Source organism: Phyllosticta citribraziliensis, assembly GCF_038025025.1.
Source record: "Phyllosticta citribraziliensis strain CPC 17464 chromosome Unknown J3D65scaffold_11, whole genome shotgun sequence".
In the NCBI taxonomy this organism is placed as follows: domain Eukaryota; kingdom Fungi; phylum Ascomycota; class Dothideomycetes; order Botryosphaeriales; family Phyllostictaceae; genus Phyllosticta; species Phyllosticta citribraziliensis.
In genome coordinates this window covers 272052-290119 of record NW_027117348.1, presented here as the reverse complement: position 1 = coordinate 290119, position 18068 = coordinate 272052, and the positions used below count along the sequence as shown (strand labels likewise).

The 18068-nt window shown below is 57.0% G+C and overlaps 7 protein-coding genes across 7 annotated transcripts; 6 read left to right on the top strand and 1 right to left on the bottom strand.

The window, feature by feature from the left end:
* Positions 1–946: 946 nt before the first annotated feature.
* On the top strand, positions 947–1996 carry J3D65DRAFT_670677 (uncharacterized protein; the record flags this gene model as incomplete). The annotated part of the gene is made up of 1 exon (XM_066803319.1): positions 947–1996. One exon carries the CDS (start codon positions 947–949, stop codon positions 1994–1996), a length of 1050 nt encoding a protein of 349 aa, XP_066651696.1.
* Positions 1997–2127: 131 nt separating this feature from the next.
* J3D65DRAFT_82472 (uncharacterized protein) lies at positions 2128–4053 on the top strand. Its single transcript, XM_066804215.1, has 2 exons — positions 2128–2226; positions 2281–4053. Exon 2 carries the CDS (start codon positions 2312–2314, stop codon positions 3854–3856), a length of 1545 nt encoding a protein of 514 aa, XP_066651695.1. The 5' UTR covers positions 2128–2226; positions 2281–2311; the 3' UTR covers positions 3857–4053.
* An 848-nt stretch (positions 4054–4901) lies between these two features.
* J3D65DRAFT_670675 (uncharacterized protein) lies at positions 4902–5792 on the top strand (the record flags this gene model as incomplete). The annotated part of the gene is made up of 1 exon (XM_066803318.1): positions 4902–5792. One exon carries the CDS (start codon positions 4902–4904, stop codon positions 5790–5792), a length of 891 nt encoding a protein of 296 aa, XP_066651694.1.
* A 3550-nt stretch (positions 5793–9342) lies between these two features.
* Positions 9343–9894, top strand: J3D65DRAFT_606000 (uncharacterized protein; the record flags this gene model as incomplete). The annotated part of the gene is made up of 2 exons (XM_066798407.1): positions 9343–9588; positions 9616–9894. 2 exons carry the CDS (start codon positions 9343–9345, stop codon positions 9892–9894), a joined length of 525 nt encoding a protein of 174 aa, XP_066651693.1.
* A 258-nt stretch (positions 9895–10152) lies between these two features.
* J3D65DRAFT_635450 (flavin-containing monooxygenase-like protein) lies at positions 10153–12862 on the bottom strand. Its single transcript, XM_066801320.1, has 2 exons — positions 11446–12862; positions 10153–11402 (listed from the first exon to the last, which is right to left on the bottom strand). Exons 1-2 carry the CDS (start codon positions 12652–12654, stop codon positions 10326–10328), a joined length of 2286 nt encoding a protein of 761 aa, XP_066651692.1. The 5' UTR covers positions 12655–12862; the 3' UTR covers positions 10153–10325.
* A 598-nt stretch (positions 12863–13460) lies between these two features.
* On the top strand, positions 13461–15479 carry J3D65DRAFT_635444 (uncharacterized protein). The gene is made up of 4 exons (XM_066801319.1): positions 13461–13666; positions 13767–14693; positions 14742–14956; positions 15014–15479. The coding sequence occupies exons 2-4, from the start codon at positions 13940–13942 to the stop codon at positions 15314–15316; spliced, it is 1272 nt and encodes a 423-aa protein (XP_066651691.1). The 5' UTR covers positions 13461–13666; positions 13767–13939; the 3' UTR covers positions 15317–15479.
* Positions 15480–16378: 899 nt separating this feature from the next.
* Positions 16379–17673, top strand: J3D65DRAFT_576778 (Alpha/Beta hydrolase protein). The gene is made up of 2 exons (XM_066797672.1): positions 16379–16664; positions 16724–17673. The coding sequence occupies exons 1-2, from the start codon at positions 16491–16493 to the stop codon at positions 17573–17575; spliced, it is 1026 nt and encodes a 341-aa protein (XP_066651690.1). The 5' UTR covers positions 16379–16490; the 3' UTR covers positions 17576–17673.
* Positions 17674–18068: the final 395 nt, after the last annotated feature.

Here is an 18068-nt window from a genome sequence, read left to right as displayed (position 1 = left end):
GAAAACGCCGCAATCGACGCAAGAATGTGAAGGCAAACGAACGGCAGTTACACTTGCGCGAATGGGAGTTGGGCTGCTCCGGGAGTACTGTGCACGCATTATGGAGACGGATGAACGGCTTTTAGACTACATCGACCAATTGAAGGGCTTAGATGCTTCAGTGAATGATGAATGCCGTGAGTGCGGACAACCGGGGCACCAAGCAGAAGGCGAAAGCCTGGTTTCGCGGCTTCCAGACGCCCTGAAGTCTCAATTTGGACGAACACCACCAGGTAAGGATGCTGTCTGCAGAAAGAAGAGCCTGATCGAGTATCTAATGCGGCTCGCAGAATAAAGTCGGGGAAAATCTCGCAAACGCAAGAGGAAGCGCAGACGCAAGGCGACCTCTAGTGACGACGGTGAGCCCAAGCGGCGCAAGGGGAAAGGTTGTTAATCAAGACGTGATCAAGAGGAGACTGCGGTACCCGTGGAGAGGAGACCTAAAGGCCGCAACGAGAAAACGGCGATGCAACGGATGCAGGAGTTTGTGCATCGAAAGGAGGTGTAATGTAGATCCGGCCATGTCTTTGGGACCACATGTCTCTGTCTCTGCTATAGAATCCGTCAGCCGTTGAGTCTCATACCTCATCTTTGCACGTAGAACTCGATACTCGATTTGTAGGTCAAAGTCAAGTCCCACGGAGACGCGACCGTGACGCGCCTCGTTTACATTGCCTCTTTGGGTCTAGTGCAGATCGCGTGGACCGTTTACTTTGACGACCCGCGACGCGTCTTCCCGCACCACCACCTCACCACTCGAAGGATTGCCAGTCTCGTCCTGCACTGCTCTCGGTGTGCCCTTCATATACAAACTGCCAATTGGGGAGAGCTCATATTCGCCACAGCTTCCACTCCGATTCCATACACCGCCCGCCATCTACCACGTCGATCTGGGACAACGCCTGCCATGGCCGCCGAGCAGCCCCAGCCTGGCTCTCGGCTTGATCTTTCCAAAGAATACTGGAGCATGCGGATGGAGGAGGACGAAAGAATCGACCACTTCCGCCGAAGAGTCTACAAGGTCGAAAAGAGCTTGGACTACGACCTGGAGCCCCAAAGCCCCAAGAAGCAGCCCTTCGTCGACCTATGGCTCGCCCGTCTGCAGCCGCGCATGATCGAGAGACTCAAGAAAGAGACGGGCCAGCAGCTCGAGTTTGAGACTGTTGGCGACGTGTTTGATACGGCGCGGAAGATTGAGTTCGATGATAGAGTGAGGAGAGCAAAGAGGTACGGCGCCCTGCGTGTCAGGCCGGGCGAAACCTTTGGTGATTTCCAGGCCAGGATCAGCTTTTTCGAGGAGACGCTGCAGTACGTCATGCCCGAGCCAAACTGGATCCCCGAAAACAGAATTGTCGACCAGTGGATCGTGCGCATTGGGAGCGAGCATCGCGAGCGGCTTAGGCGCCATACAAACAGTCTCAAGAACATCTCGACGGAGAAGGAGTTTCTCGCTGCTCTGCGTGAGCTCGACGAGATTGAGGCGCAAAAGAAGGAAACACAGGGCGACGAGATAGGTGACCAACCAGGTCCGCGGGAAGACAATGGTGAAGTGGATGCTGGCGCGCTGGAACGTGGCGAGCTGAAGAAAGAAGACGGCGACAGGCAGGCTCACGGCTACGAGCTATTGATGGAGGAAGATCATGCAGAAAACCAAGAGCAGGCGCAAGATGGCGAAGCAATGGAGGACACGAAACCCGAACTCACCGCAGAAGACAGCCACGAGACAGCCCACGAGCCGCGGCCCTTGTACACTGCCCTTCCACCTATCCAGAACAGACCGCGCAGGCAAAAGACTCCGTACCGCCGAGAAAGGGACAGACAGAAGAATCGCGAGTGGAGACAACGCAAGAAACAGCGGAGGACGTTGGAACAGGTCGCTGCCGGCTTACACAATCATTTTGCTGAAGCCAACAACATCTTGGGACACGCGCCCAAGTATCCGTTCCCGTCCTTCTAGCTCCTTTGCCTGAAGCCCGAGAGGAGGGAGACGTGCAGGCGCGTCGCAGAAAGAGCCAAGCCCAAATAGGCCATAGGGTGTCGCTTCAGGTGCACATTTGCGTTGCCTCTCTCGGCGAAACCAGTCACGTCCGCCGGTGTTGTTTACTTTGGCGTCGCCACGTCGCAACCTCGATTTCTCAACACCACCACCTCCACCTTGAGCGCCGGCTCTACGAACGACGCGTTTTGGTAAGTTGGTGAGGTTTTTGACGTTGATTCTCCTCTTCTGACATCCGGCAATAGTTTCCGCTCAAGTTTGAGCCACGCTCTCGCCATGGCGCTCGTTCAGCGCGCCAGCGCACCGCCCAACGTCCAGCTGCCGCCGGAGTACTTGAACATTTGCATGCACAAGGACGAAAAGTTCAAGGACTTCTACTGGCGCGTTCGCACCCTCGAGAAAAAGCTTGGCTTTCAGCCCGACACTGCAGATCATCAGGCGACAATCGAGTTGTGGCTTTCGCGCCTGACGGCCAACCTTTTTCACAAGCTTCGTGTTGATTCCAAGGAAACCCTCAAATTCGAAACCGTCTATCACCTGTTCGAAAGGTGTTGCAGCATCGAATGCCAAGACAGGGTCAACGAGACGAGACAAATGATGTCGTCCCGCTTCCATTTCAACAAGGCCAAAAACTGGGCCCTGTTCGAAGCCGAAGTCGATAAACGCGAGAAGCTTCTAGGCTACTTCGACATTGACGAACCAGAAGAGCTGTCGGAAAGGCGTCGCATTGACTCGTGGCTTGTTCGCCTCTTGCCCGCCGAGCTTGAGTCGCTCCGGCTTTACGCAAACGGTCTTGAGAGCATCAAGACAGAGCAGGAATTGCTGGAATGCTTGCGTCAGGTCGAATTTGGTCAAAAATGGGAGGCATTGGTGCTGAACCCTCGGCTCTCTCGATACTGGTGGGAAATCAAGCTCAATGACATGGCTCCGGAGCAGGAGGCTGCGACTCAATCTGTCGACAACAAAGGCACGCGTCAGAAGAGCCTGGTGGCCGAGGGACACGAAGAGCAAGAGCAGGAAGCCACCGTTCCGGCGGTCAAGGAAAAGTCGAGAAAGAAGAAGAAGAGCCGCCGTGCACAGGAAGAGGATGTAGAGGAGGAGCAGAAGTCTTCCCCTCGAGCCGTGGAGGGAGTACGTTTCATGGGCTTCTACTCGAATCAGATGCCTCCATTCTTCAAAGACAAGTCTCGCAGGAACAAGAAGAGCCGCCATGCACAGGAAGAGGATGAGGAAGAGGAGCCGGAGTCTCCACCTCCAGCCGTCGAGGAAAAGACTCGGAAGCGCAAGAAGAGTCACAAGATCAAGCAAGAGGTGGAAGAGGAGGTAGCTCTGCCCCCGGCCGTCGAGGCCAAGCCTCGCAAGCTCAAAAAGAGGGTTCACTTCGAAGACGATGATGACGAGGTGGAAGACCCGCTTCCCACCTTCAAGGACAAGCCTCGGCGCAAGAAGAGTCGCAAAGCTGAGGTTGACGAGGAAGAGGCGGTTTCTCCGACGGTCGTCAAGAAGAAGTCGCGCAAGGGAGACAAGAGTCGCAAAGCCAAGGAAGACGACGACGACGACGACGAGGAAGAGCAAGAGTACGTTCCCACTCCAGTCGTCAAGGAGAAGCGTCGCAAGAGCAAGAAGAAGAGCCGCCAGGTCGAAGACGAGGACGAGCAGCTCGCCTCCCCTCCGGCCATCAAGCACAAGTCGCGCAAGCGCAAGAGGAGACACGTCGAAGTCGACAGTGACGAGGCTGAGGCCGACTCTTCGGACGTCGACGAGCAGCCTCGCAAGCGCAAGAAGATCCGCTCGGAGCGCCGTGAAAAGCGTCGCGGATAGAGACAGCGAAGCGACTGACCACGCTCATCGAGAGCGCCCTACGCAGATCGTCTGCACGGAGGATAAATCAATCACAAAGAACGATATGGGAGACAAGGAATGGCAGGCTTGGAATTGGATGATTGCGGCAGGGCAGGAGATGGGGGAACGGCAAGGTGTCTGTCGTGTGTGCTTTTTGGGACTCGGAGACTTTCGTTGTGACACTCGACGCGGAAGCCTTCCGGAAAAGGCACTTCATCACCAATCAACTGCTTCAACGACGTGGACCACCTCAAGCAAATGCAGTCTTCGTGAGTTGCCACCGCGGAGCAAGGGTTGGACTTCCGTAGCCGCAGACTGCTATCTCAAACCCAGGTCCTGACGTGATCCGAAAAAAGCAATTCAACTCCAACATCAATCAATGGCTTCAACAAGGCGGAGATCAATCGAATGCAGTGTGTTCTGGTCGTGGAAACATGGATTGCGCTTCCGCAGCCGCTGGACGACGCCGCCATGCTGGCAGCCGCTGCGGTTGCCCCGGTCATTCTCCACCACGCCAATTTCCGCCGGCTGGGATATCAATCTGGCGGTGAGGCAAACGACAGCAAACCGATAGCAGTGCATCTGGAGAACGAATTCAATTCCACCACTTTCCATTGCCCATTGACACGTGATGCCGCTGACCATGCTCGAAATGCGTAACTGACAGGTCGATGGCCTCTGCCGGCAGACGCGCCGCAAACGCGCCGGGAGACAACACTTTTCCGCATCGGGCAATGTGATGGGGGCGCCCGGACGACGCTGCGACCCGCCTCTGGCTCTGCTCTCGACGTGGACGCGCTGGATCCACTTTCGAACACCCCGGCCGACTGACTCGACGCGGACAGACTGATCCACGCACCCGCCCGCTCGGTTGCGCGCCAAAAACTTCGACGCGTCACAAATCACATTCACCGCTGTCTTGTCGTCAACTTGTCACATTGCTTTCCACTCGAGCGCCAGGGCTCGCAGCTCCAGGTTGGTCCTGTGGTGTATAAAGGCGAGGAGAGCCATCCCCAGCAGAACAATGTCGTCGACTCCTTTTATGGACATTTCCCCAGCACCTTCTCGACTGTCTTTTTCCAATGATTACTGGGCCCTTCGCATGGGCGACGATGAGTCGCTCGACGACTTTCAAGAGCGCGTCCGGGCTCTAGAAGCAAAGCTGGGCTACAAATTCTCCAGCATGCCTGAGAAGCAAAAGATTGACATGTGGCTCTCCCGTCTCCCACCCGAGCTGCTCTCGACCCTCGGCGAAAGGACCAACGACTTGAAGACAGGTCTAACGACGCTCGACCAGCTGTTCGACCAGGTCCACCGCGTCCAGCTCGAGCACCACGTCAACCTGGCCAAGAGCTACTGGGGCCAGCGCATGAAGCCCGGCGAGTCGTTCCGGAGCTTCAAGAAGGGCATCAAGGCCATCGAGAAGAAGCTGGGCTACGTCGACATCAACGGCGACTGGGACGTCAACGGCGGCGAGCGCGAGGAGATCGACAAGTGGCTGCTGCGCCTTTCGCCGGAGCTGCTGGAGAAGCTGCGCAAGTCTTCCAACAATCTGCGCGGCATCAAGTCGGCCAAGGCCCTCGTCGCTCAGATCGAACAGCTCGAACGCCGCGACGGAATCGCCTCGACTGCAGTGACCCCGACCGGCCCAAGGAACGCATCCAGCAGACGCGGAGGCCGCGGCGGCATCGCCTCGACCCGCACCGACCAGCGACACCATCCGTACAACAATGCTCGCAGACAGCACGAGACGCGCCAGCAACACAAATCGCCGACCGTCTCTGCGGGTACAGAAAAAGCTCAGGAAGCCGCTCAAGTCTCCGTCAAGCGCGAATCCTCGCAGCCTGTTTACCGACTCAGTCCCTGCGTGCAGGGCGCCGAGGACGTTCAAATCAAGGACGAGCCTGAGCATTAGGAGGTGGGTGTGGTGAGGAGGGCGAGAAGTGGGAGAGGGACGAGAGGAAGTCCTGTCTAGGGGTTTGTGAGTTCTCAGACGTCCAATACTTCTCGTTCCAACTGCTAACGCCCATCCCCAGACGAATGACGACGCCACGACTGGAAAGTCACAAAACACCAAAAACAAATTATGCTCAACTTTGCCACTGCACTGGCATCGGCTCAGCGTGGAATACTCGTGAGTGTCTAGCAATTGGTACTTGCTCAAAAAGATGCTAATATTCTCCCTCAGACCATGCAACGACGCCGAACGTCGATTTCTGGCTTGCGAGCCGCTTCGATCGGTGTCTTTTGCTGTGCCATGTGTATTATTGGCGCATCTGAAATACTGCGCTTTGTGTAGTCTTCTGCGGGAAGACTGTGAGTACTCCAAAACCATCCATTCTTTGCAACAAGAATGCTAACCTTACTCCACCAGCCGTTATATATTCCGAAGCATCACTTTCAATGCTTGTAGACGCATCAAAAAGCGTCCTTGTTACCGCGCCCAGACTATCTGGGCCATTCGTTCATCACGCACGCGGAAACCTCGCCGACTTTACCACGGCAGCCGCCTCCGCAGGTGCAACGTACCTCATATATTGGCGGAATATGCGTCAGTCTTGGCAGGGGCTAAGTTCAGCCTTCTCCACGCGGAGAGACGAGACCTCAGGCCCTAGCAGCGGGATTGGCGGCCACAGTAAGGAGCGCCGGGTGGAATCCCATGGGCTGCTGCTGGTGAACCGTGGAAAAGCGCTCCGGTGCGGCAGGTCGTCTGTAGAGATGGCCTTGTTGCGGCATGATTTGGGCTGATCCCATCTCCATCACGCAACGCTCGCAAGACGGCTAACTAACTTAAGCCCCGCGACTTGGGGGCCAATGGCCTAAAAAATCGCCGCTGGGAAGTTACTGCACACTCCTGCTGCAGTGCCAGGAAGCCGGACTCATATACGCCACGCACGGCACCCGATACGACGGCTGCGATTCCAAGCCGAAACCCGCCCTCCATGTACGCGGGAATCGACTACTCGGAGTGGACCATAACAGCCACTTTTCGCCGGTCAAACCAGCCCGCCCTGCTACCGGCGCAACGACAGCCGAAACCTTCGGGTTGATTCAGGAGGAGGTCTACCAGGAACCGTGGCGTCTCATTGTTGCAGCCATGCTGCTCAATGTGACCAACGGCGAAAAAGCGATGGGGAACTCATGGAGGAGTATCCGACACTCCGCGATCTTCCCCATGCAAACTTGGATGAACTTACCCTCCTGATCACTCTCCCAACCTCTGGCTCTGTCACATTCGTACATATCACGTTTTATACGGCACCAAAGAAGACACACGTGAATCAGGCGATACGCGGCTGGTTTACTGCGAAACCCGCCAAAGCCTGATCCCCCCGGTCCTTGTCCTCTGTCCCAGCATGGTGTTAGTAGTCGTCGACATAAGAGCTTTTCCGCACCCGACCACGCGGGAAATCAACCGGATTTATTGGACTAAATGTTGGGGAAGCATTGATTGTCGCCATCGCCAGGACTACACCTACCGCCCATACCATCCCTCCTTCTCCTGGGACCGTCCGGCAAGCGATCTCTTCGCCATCTTCACCGATCGCACAACGGCAAGCCGACCTGACGCACTTCACGCGTCTCCTGGGGAAGTGCAGGCATGGTCAACGGAGAGCCATACGCCCTCCAAACTGTCCCGTTGCCGACTCTGCCTCCCATCGGAGATTTCTGTTCTCCTCTCTACGTTGAGTAGGTTCGTTCTGACCGCCCGGAAGGAGTGGGAGTGCCGAAGGTTTCGCTGGACTCTGAACTACTGGCCTACTCAATGGCTGCCCTCTTACTGGCGCTCCTGTGTGGACCACTGCTCTGTCTACTTCATGACGATGTTCCTACTCAAGGAGCCGTCTACTCAATAGCTATGCTCTTACTCAAATTCATCCGAAGACACTGAGATCCAATATGATCCCCAAGCTGCTGTTCTGTGCCTTTTGAGTTTCCGTTTCTGCATTTGAATTTGTCGTGGAGGACTTGTAGTGCGCAGGAAAGATATGTCTTCGTGTTCCCTTGACTTCTCAACTTCAAACCACCATGAGCGGCAGCTTGACATGCCGCAACAGAACGGCGCCGGCGACGCGTGAAGCTTCGGGACAATGTTGACATTTCCAGCGCAATCCTGTCACTTCGCTGGCTCTCGTCACAAGGAAACGACCCTTCAGGAACACGTCCAAGCGATCGCGTTTGTTCATTGCAATCCTCATCGCAAACCACCGCAGGGTCTGAGTTCCATCTTTGCCGACACCCTACGTTCTCCAAACTCCCCCATCTTCCGCACAATTCTGGCACTCAAAAGCAACATCCCAGCCACTGTCACGCTTCGGCGAGTCACGGACGCGTCGCGTCGCGTCAGCGGCCGGTGTTCAAAGTTTGGCATCCCGCCAAGCGGCCGAATTTCGCCGGGACTCACTTCCTTTCTGTGTGCACTCTGCTCTCTGCAACTATTCATGCTTCATGGAGTGAGAGCTGTCGCGTTGTCCTCATCGCCACATGTTCAAGGATTTGGCGGCGGATGAAGGGGTTGCAAGCCGCCGTCCGTCGCTTCTTCTCTGTCTGCGCCCTCGGAGTGTTGTTTACACGAAACCGACGCGCCTGGCTATTGAAGGTGGTATCCCCTCCCTGTTGCACGACGCGTGGTTGAGCTGACTACCATTCACATTCACGTCGAAACGGAGAGGGACGAGTCGTAGCAGCTGCGGAACATCGAACCAAATTTTCGTCGATGCGGTCGGTGGAGGAGCGACAAAGTGCAGTACGGGGACGCGAGGATGACGAGTACGCCACGCCGTCCTCCCGACTCGAAAGATGCCAATGCGAGCGAGGAGTCGTCATGATGTGTCGAGCCAGGGCTTCTGAACTTTTCGACGCTCCTTGACATACACTGCCGATTTGCGTCCCGCTGGCGTCGCCTTCGCCGTCGCAATAAATGTCTGCCTCAAATACAAGACCGGCGCGGGAGCCTCATATCTACACGGTCTTTCTCAAAAGAATTCTTCTTTCCCGTATGCCCAATCTCCCTCGAAACTGGACTTTCGCTAATGGTGTTGTCCCAATTCAGATATACGACCAAGAAAACGCAATCTTCCTCGTTGGACCTGTTGCCTCCCGCCTCTTGCGCCTCGTACAACGCAGATTCCTCAATAAAGGCAAGGAAAGAGAAGGCAACCACACTCAAGGAACACAAAGAAATAGTGGAGCTTGTATTACGGACGAATCGAGAGAGGAGTTCTTCCCTTTGGCAACCGGAGCTCATGAAAACGGTTTAGCGCGGCGGTAAACAACAGACTCCTGCTGCAGTGCCTGGAGTTTCTGCTTCGCGCCAGCCTTACAAAGTTGCTTCCCCGGACAAGCGTTTACCGCTTCGAGACTCTGGCTCCTGACACACCCTTGTCAAGTCCGATGGACTATTTGTGACGCCAGAGAGGATGGAAAACCCACTGGACTTCGACTAGGCCATCGGCTCCGCGGCCATGAAGTATCACGGGACAGCCTTGATTGACATTGGACACAACACTCTCAGAGTCACAAACGTGTACGCCGAGAGTGAAAATCCGCTTGCAGACGCCCTGACAAAGCCAAAACCTCCTGTTGAGATCAGGCGCGAGGCTGCTTCAGCGTCGGTCCGCTTATGGCTGAATCCAAGCGACGACTGGACTGACCAATCAATCAATCAATCAATCACACCGAGCGAGGCTGGCTTTGAGTTCCGTTTAATGGTCCTCAACAACAAAACCAACCTCTAGATGACAGCTCCCTACACGTCCGTCCAAGACCGCGCTAAAAGACCTAGGGCGGTGATAGTTCAGATGGCACGGTACCTACGTTTGCACGCCAAATTGCCAGAGAATCTCCAGCAAGAAATCTGCGCGGCCGCAGTGTATCTCATCAACCGCTGCCGAACTCAACGCCACGAGTGGAAGGCTCCATTCGAAAAGGCCACTGGAAGGAAGCCAAACTTGGCTCACATCCGCCTGTACGACTGCAAAGCCTACGTCCACCGCGGAGGGGGAAAGACAGACTAGGAAAGACTCACAGCTCAGAGTAGCTTGACACACCGGATCCTCGCCCGCCAGACCAGTACTATGAGCTCCTCCTCGCTTTAGGAGCACTAGACACAAGAGAGAAAGCCTTCAAATGGTGGGACCAATTCCGCTACGATTTGATCTTCCCTATCCGAGACGTCCCAGCTGCACCACAGGGTGTTTTAGACCCTAAGAATCTCCCACCAATTCGCACTGATCCCGCCTCGACAACGGTACGGAGTTCAGGGGGAAAGTAGACCGGAAAAAATGTTGAAATTTTGCTGCTAGTTGATGTGTGCGTCCATCATGTGCACGTCTGTCGTGCATTCAAGGATTGACAGTCTTGAGATTGATTCAGCAGTACAGTACCATCACCGCACAAAAGCCATCTCTATCAACAACCCTCTCTACCTTTGACCAGATCCACCGCATCACCGCCGATACCAATTCTCACTAACATAGTCCTTCCGCGGACCCTTGACATCATACCTCACCCCAAACCCCTCCAAATAAACTCCTCGGAAGCGAAACTCGACACGGCTGGTGTAAAAGTCGTCTTCGCAGGGATGCGCGCCGTGGGCCACCCAGCCGGTCCTCTTGCCGGAGACGTTCTCGTCAGGGGCCTCAAACACCATCTCAAAGAACAGGTAGTCGGCCGCCTTGTTGTTGGCCGGCTGCACAAACCACACGCTGAGCGCGTCGCGCGCGGGGTCATAGCGGTACACGTAGCGGCGCGACGCGGCGAGCGTGTGGCCGGACTCGAGGACCAGCGTCACGTCCTCGACGTACAGGTACTCGGCCGCAAAGGCAGGGTCGGTGGGGTAGCGCGGGTGGAAGGTGGCGGTGCCGGAAAAGGTGCCCGAGGGGAAGCCCGCGAGCTTGGAGTCCAGCGTGCGCGTGAGGCGCCAGCGGCCCTGCAGCGCGCGGAACGCGGCCCACGCCACGAAGCGCGCGTCGTGGTCGACGGCGTGTGAGATGCGGTGGTGGTCGGCGATGGCTTTGGCGGCTTCGGCGGCGGCGGCGCCAGGGGGAGTGTAGCGCGCGGGGAAGACGGGGCCGGCGCGGGCGTCGAAGCCCGTGTCGTTGCGGTCGATGGCGAGGTTGCGCGCAAACTCCTCCATCAGGCCGACAAAGTCACCCTGCCAGAACTGCGGGACGTTGGTGGTGTTTTTGACGATGGCGGCGCGGAGGGCACGCATCTCGGCGAGCTCGGCCTCGGAGGCGTGGTCTGGGGGATTGGGGTGTTGGTCGTCTGCCCACTTGCGGCCGAGGAGGTAGGCCTGCATTTCCATGACGCCCCAGAAGATGCCCTGGTAGAAGCTGATCATGCCGAGCGAGGGGACGGCGTTGTGGAGCGCGCAGCGGCTGTTGAGGAGCAGCGGCAGCCGGTTGCATTGTTCGTCGCACTCCATCTTTTCGCGGACGTCCTTGGGGAGCCAGGAGAAGGATCCGTTGGGCGAGAAGCCCGAGGCGTGGACGACGCCGGCGACGTCTTGGATCATAATGTCCTGCTCGGTCAGCAAAGTTCTCGATGTTGGATGGGTGGCTCACCTTTTCCCCTGCGACCTTCATCACGTAGGTCTTGCTGCCCTCAGCCTTTTCTTGCACTTCAACACTCCTCGCCCTACCGCGGACGGGGACGATGAGTCCCGACCGAACAAACTCGGCATAATTGTCGCTGATGCCCACGTATGGCGAGTCGTCAAAGTCGGACTCGGAGAACGTCATCGCTGGTGATCCCAGCTCCGCCTGATTCCCACCCAGCAGTGCCTGGAGCCATTTGTGCTTGTTTGCGGCCGACGTCTGACTGTCCAATCCGGTGTTGGGCGAGACGGGACCAGGGGGCCGCTTGGACAGGTTGAACATGCGCATGTCGGACGGAGCAAAGGTCGGGGCAGGGTCGTAGCCAGTTCCCTCCTGCGGCGGCGGTGGGAGGTAGTAGGGGAGGATGTAGAATTGCCGCGGCATGATGTGGTAGACTTTGAAGTCGCTGAAGTCCTTGCCGGCGAAGGACGGGGAGCTCTGGCAGTTGGATATCTGGAGCGCGGCGTTGGCTGCTGCTTCGCATCCGGACATGCTGCCTCCTATCACGACGATCGAGTTGCCTGTATTCGAGTTCTCGGTGACCAAGTCGTTCAGATCGCGAAACGTCGAGCTGTGCTTGACGGCGAGTGGGATGTCGCTGGGGACCGCCACATTGTGTTCCTTGGGGTCATGCATGAAGCCCGTGGCCGCGATGAGGTAGTCGAATTCTTCCTCGACCTCGCCCACGGACTCTTGAGATGGACTGCTTCCTCCCGAGCCTGAGCTCCCCGATGGTGTGCCGTCCAACTGCTGCGACTGCTCCCATCTAATCCTCCACCTGTCGCGCCCCTCGCTGTGGACCAATTCCGTGCTCTTGACAGCCGCATTCAGTCGTATCACCTCCGGCGGGATATACCTGTCCGCGTACGCCTGCAAGTATTTGCCCACGCGCCAGAGCTGCGGAAACACGGGCAGCTCGCCGTCACCGTCGTCGTCCGGGAACACAGAAGACCAGGCGAGGTCGGAGAAGCAAACGTTGAAGCGACTGATATTGGTCGGCATGTGCGAGTCGGCCTTGCCGCCGGGCTGTCCCTTGTCCATGGCCCACATGCCGCCGACGCGGCTGTTACGCTCGAGCACCGTGACGCGGAACGCATTGTTCGGGAACGCGTGGAGCAGCGTCTTTGCGGCGACGAGGCCGGACGGACCGGCGCCGATGATGGCGACGGACTTCATGGCTGGCGGAGATGGAGATGGTCGGGGAGGGCGGATCGAGTTACGCGACCGGCGGGGGCGGCGGGAGTGAGCAGGGCATGCTGACGTGATGGACGCGCGGGTCGTGCCGAGTCGGGGCAGACCTATCGGAAGAATAGGCCCATGGAGATGAGATCGATGTGGCGTGTCGTTATCTTGGATGGGGATGGTGATGGATGGCTGGTCGTTGGTGTTGAGTTTGGCCAAGGGTGGGGCGACCCGTTCCTTTGGTTGCCAGGGTCAAAGGCCGATCCCCGCATCAACAACAGACGTCAGTCGCTCTTATTTTCATCTCTCCAGTATTCGAGTCCACCTGGACAGTTCTTGTCTTTCGGAAACGAGGTACTGAAGCTGTCCTGGATCCCACGTTGTCAAAGTCCTTTTCGTCGGTAGACGTCGTCGGTAGACGACACCTTTTCCAAGCAGGACGCGAGATCTTTGCTTCTTCAAACTGATGGCGATGCTGGAGAGATCCCCAAATCTGCTTCGGATTGTCGGATCTAGATGGTCAAGCTGTCCAAGTATTTGCCTGAAAACAAGGCGGATTGCCCCAGTCTCTGCTCTCCATCAGGGCTTTTTCCAGACGGCGTCCAAAGTGCTTGTCGTCGACAGGAGCAAACACTAACTTTCCTACAAAAGGCTGTCGGTATGACCTCTGAATGGTGTTCAAACATGGTGTGAGACGTTCCGTCGCAGGCAGCTCACCACCAAATCGTATATTCAACTCACTGAAGCCACTCTCTTGGGTGTGTGGAAAAAGCCGAAACCTGCAATCGCTCGCCACCACCTGCGTCGGCTCGCATCGATTGGGTCGTATATCCTGAGAATTCCTAGAGGCCGTCTCGTCTGCCTTTGCGTTGGCAGCGCACTGTCTTCAAAGTCTGGGAGACTCTGTTTCCACAGCACCGAGAGCCATTCACGCAGATAATCTCTGCTAGCGGCTACTAAAAGAGACGTCACTGTTTCCTCACAAACGCCGTGGACTCCTACTCGAGTATATTGATTGCAATCGATCCACTCCAAGAATCTGACTAAAAGGTGATCAAGATTCTCAATCATGCCAATGATGGCTAACATCTTACTTCTTCAGACAGGCGTAGATGGAATTGATCTTTTGGGGAGATGGCGATTCACCCAATCTGGTCCTTTTAACGTTGCAAGGCTCATCAGGAAGAGATGCTCGTGGTGGTACTGTCGAGAACTCAGACTTAACACTCCGGCAGTGTTAATTTGGCAGCGCATCAACACCGTTCATTGTGGACACGTGATGCGCTGTGAGCAGTTCCATTCAGCGCCTGATTTCCATATTGTGGCCGCACCGCACCGCCCACCACCAGTACGCGACTTTTATTTCGGCGCGTCTGCTCAACTCTGCACCTCTCCTCCTCCACCGCCGACACAACCATCACGACCAACCGACGCCTTTCTTCACCTTCACTCTTTGCTTTCAAGCCGTCTCGCATTGCTTCTTCCAGAATCCTCTCTTCCGGTGTCGCTACTTCCAGCTGTCAAGATGTACGGCTTTCCGATTGAGGTGTTGATCGAGACGACCGTCGCGTTCATTATCGGCACGCTCACTACCGTCCTTCGCCTCCTTCTGGCTCTCAACCCACTGAATACTCTCGCCGTAGACGACAAGGTCATGATCCTAGCAACCGTCCTGTGGTGGCTCGCCGCCGGCTGCTTCGCCTTCGGTGGGTTCTACTTTCGAACCACCAACGCCGCACTCACAGACGAACAACGCCTCGCCTTGCACCTGGAGAGCGAGCGAGCCAACGCGGCAAAGCTGGGCTCAATCGTCGTCATGGTCGGATGGGAGCTCGTGATCGCTTTCATCTGGACGCTCAAGCTGTCGGCCCTGTTCTTCTTCGCGCGCCTGATGGGCAAGGTCGACGGCATGCGGCGCCAGCTGCAAGCGGCAACCATCTTCTGGGCTCTCACCTTGATGGCAATGCTCCTCTACCACCATCTGAGATGCGTGCCATTCCAGAGGAACTGGCAGATCTACCCGGACCCTGGTGGTGAGTCAACTTGCTCCATTGAAGTTTCTAATGCTGACTTTGACGAAGACGCTTGCCAGCCGGCCGCAGCCCTCGGTGCGCAGTACCTGCTCAACGTCTCGGACAGCGTAATGGACATTCTCCTCTTCGGCGTCGCTTTGGACTTTGTTCGTCGCATGAACTTGAAGGTCAGGTTCAAGCACAGGATGTTGCTCGCAAGCATCTTTTCGCTTGGCCTTGTCGTCGTCGGATTAGAGGTCGTTGTGCTGTACAAACTGCATACGGTAAGTCAACATCAAACCATGCGCATCGATACCTGAACTGACAAAATTCGCTTGCAGAAGGGCCCAATGACTGACATATCCGCCAACATGTGGCGCTCGAGGAAGAGCTATGTTTCGGTCATCGTGACAAACATTCCGTCGCTCTACCCGGACGTACTGAAGTCTGCGCGCCGCCTTCGAGAGCTTGTCCGTTCCCTTCGCTGCCGCTCAGCAACAAAGTCTGAGATCTCGGTCGACCCTCCCCAAATCGACCTCGACATGGAGCAGGGACGTGCAGTCGTCCGCAACAGCACTGCCGCGTCACCAAAGCATTCGGAGGAAATGGAAGTCTCGCGCCCCAGCAGCACGGCCAAGTCTTGAGGGAGCTGCGGCGTCGAGTGTGGTTTTGTCGGGCTGTGGATAGGATGGTTTGAACGCTCTTTGGCGTGGCGCTGCTGGAACAAGGACTGGGTAGTGGATGTGGAGTTTTGTCTTTGAAAAACTTGGGTCGAGCATGGAAGCTAGAGCCTTGAGAGTATAGCACAAAAGCAATGACTTCGTTTTCAACCATCACTTCTACTGCAGCACTTACATGTTTCAAAGCAAAGCAGCCCTCGACCACCGCAAATCGCGACCAGCCAATCAAAATGCCATGGCACCATCTGCGCGACATCGACATGTGAAGCACCAACATATGAAGACAGATTAAGCAATTTCAAGCCGCCCGCCATGACATGCTGCGGGCCGCAGCCAAGCGCCCGTGGCGTTGGCCGCGTTCGGCCTGTTTCAGGTGTGCCTCGGGAGGATGTTGCTGGCGGCGGGGATGGGCGTGGTAGATTTGAATGGGGTGAGTTCCATGCTTCAGGACTTTTTCATCGCTGAAAAAATGTGCTTAGAATGATGGGAATGGTATGAGTTGATGGTAGGAGAGTAGCTGAAAAGATGCTCGAGTCTCGCCCCTATTTCAACGCAGTTTGCCCCTTTTCCCTCTCCATCTCCACGGCCAGCCCTTGCATGCAAACACGGCGTATCGCCAGTGACTCGCCTGGTTTACGCAACCTCTGCCGCCATATCAACGACAGACCAACGCCAGCAGCACACATGCGGGGCCGAAATAAAGTTGCAGCGACGCACCGATAAACTGCCTCTTTCATCTAGCGCGAGCCAAAAGCCAATCCGTCCAGGGCCGATCCCCAGAGGCACAGCACGCCAACAACAACACCAACAAACTGGTCTCCAGTCGTTCGCCCTCGTCCCAGTCCGACGTCAGAAACGCCTGCAACCTGGCCCATCCCTGGCCCGCCCGGACAAAGCGCCAAGCCCCCTGACTCGTTTTGCGCCCGGCCGACATCGCTTGCGCTTACGTATGGGGATTGTTCCTTGTGTCGGTACTCGGTCGACAGCGGCCTCGTTGCGTCGGATCCGACTGCGCTTACGCTGAGCACATTATTTGTACCGTATATATATAGCCGGTGTCCCAGGACGCGGGCGAGTTACTGTCCTAGCTACCATCATCGACGCTCGTCACGACCCTGGACCCTCCTCCGATCCCGCCATGTCGCTCCTCGCAAACAACACGCCCGAAGCCGAGCACTTTGCCGACTTCCACGTCCACCACGTCGCGTACAAGACGGTCGACGGCCAGCCCATCGAGACGTCGATTCTGGTGCCCCGAGACGCGGCGCCGGGGCCGCGCCCGACCATTGTGCGGTGGCACGGCGGCGGACTGGTATGTCATGCCATCTCTTGCGTCCTGTTTCAGAAAGATGGCACATCTGACACGCGGAGGTGACGGGCGCGCGCCTCTACACGCCGTGGTTCGCGCCGTGGGTGCTCGCGTACGCCAAACAGCATTCCGCCATCATCATCGCGCCCGACTACCGGCTGATGCCCGAGAGCAGCGGCGCCGCCGTGCTGGCCGACGTGCGCGACTTTTGGTTCTGGTTCCACACGACGCTGGGGGCGTGGCTGTCGCCGCGCGCGGCCGTCGAGATCGACCTGACCCGCGTGCTGCTGATGGGCGAGTCGGCCGGCGCCTGGCACGTCATGTACTCGCTGACGCGCTCCATCGCCCCGGAGGCCCTGCGCGCCGCCGTCCTGACGTTCCCGATGCTGGACCTCAAAGACGCGCACTTCTCGCAGAAGGCGCGGCCAGAGGACGCGGCCATGCTGGGCGTGCCGTTCCTGGGCGAGGACCTGGTCGACGAGTTCGAGGCCGCCGCGAAAAGCGACCCGCTGCGCGTCGTCACCAACGTGGCGCCGCCGGAGCGGCTGGACCTGATGATTGCCGTCTTCCAGAACGGCCGCTTTGCCGAGTGGTTGGAGCGCGGCGAGGACTGGAGTCCGGAGGCCAAGTTGCAGGGATCGGAGGCGAGGCAGCTGTATCCGTTTGAGCTGCTGGAGGACGCGTCGAACGCTGGTGCGCAGCTACCGCCCGTGCTGATTGCGCACGGCGAGCAGGATTCCATTGTGCCGGCTGCGGGGAGCCGGAAGTTCGTCGAGGCGTGGCGGCGGTTACAGGGCGCCAAGTGCGAGCTGGTCCTACAGCCTGGTGAGCATGGGTTTGATGGGCAGGTGGATTATGAGGAGGAGTGGTTGCAGACCGAACTGAAGTGGATCACCGAGGCGTGGTTGAGTTAGGTGGTGGTAGAGTCAAAAAGCAATGCAAGTCAACAAAGAGGACAATGTCATGTCCAGTCAGATCACAAAACGCACAATTTCTAAACAAAGCTTTCTCTCCATTTGTTTATCTACAGACCAAGTTTCCCTCGTATCAGTTCGCTACCATCAGGTCTCATTAGAGATCCACCAGCTAGAGCGCTTTCCTCCTCCGGCTTTCTTGCCCACCCCTACGCTCCTCCACTTATCTGCCGCCATCCCTCTGATGTCAGATCCCTTACAATCCCGTCCTGAGTGGCCCGGGTCGTCACAGATTCGGTATTTTCCCGCAGGCTCATATCCAATGAGACGAGTCCTGAGGCCGAGTCTGACTTGCTTATCAAGCTAGAGGTGACCTCCGTCGAATCGAACGGCGAGGGTGCCGTCCAACATGCTGTAGTGTGGTCGCCATCAGGACATCCCTCGGAAGATCGGATGTCAGACGCAAGCACACGCTCGGCGGCGGTATGGCGGT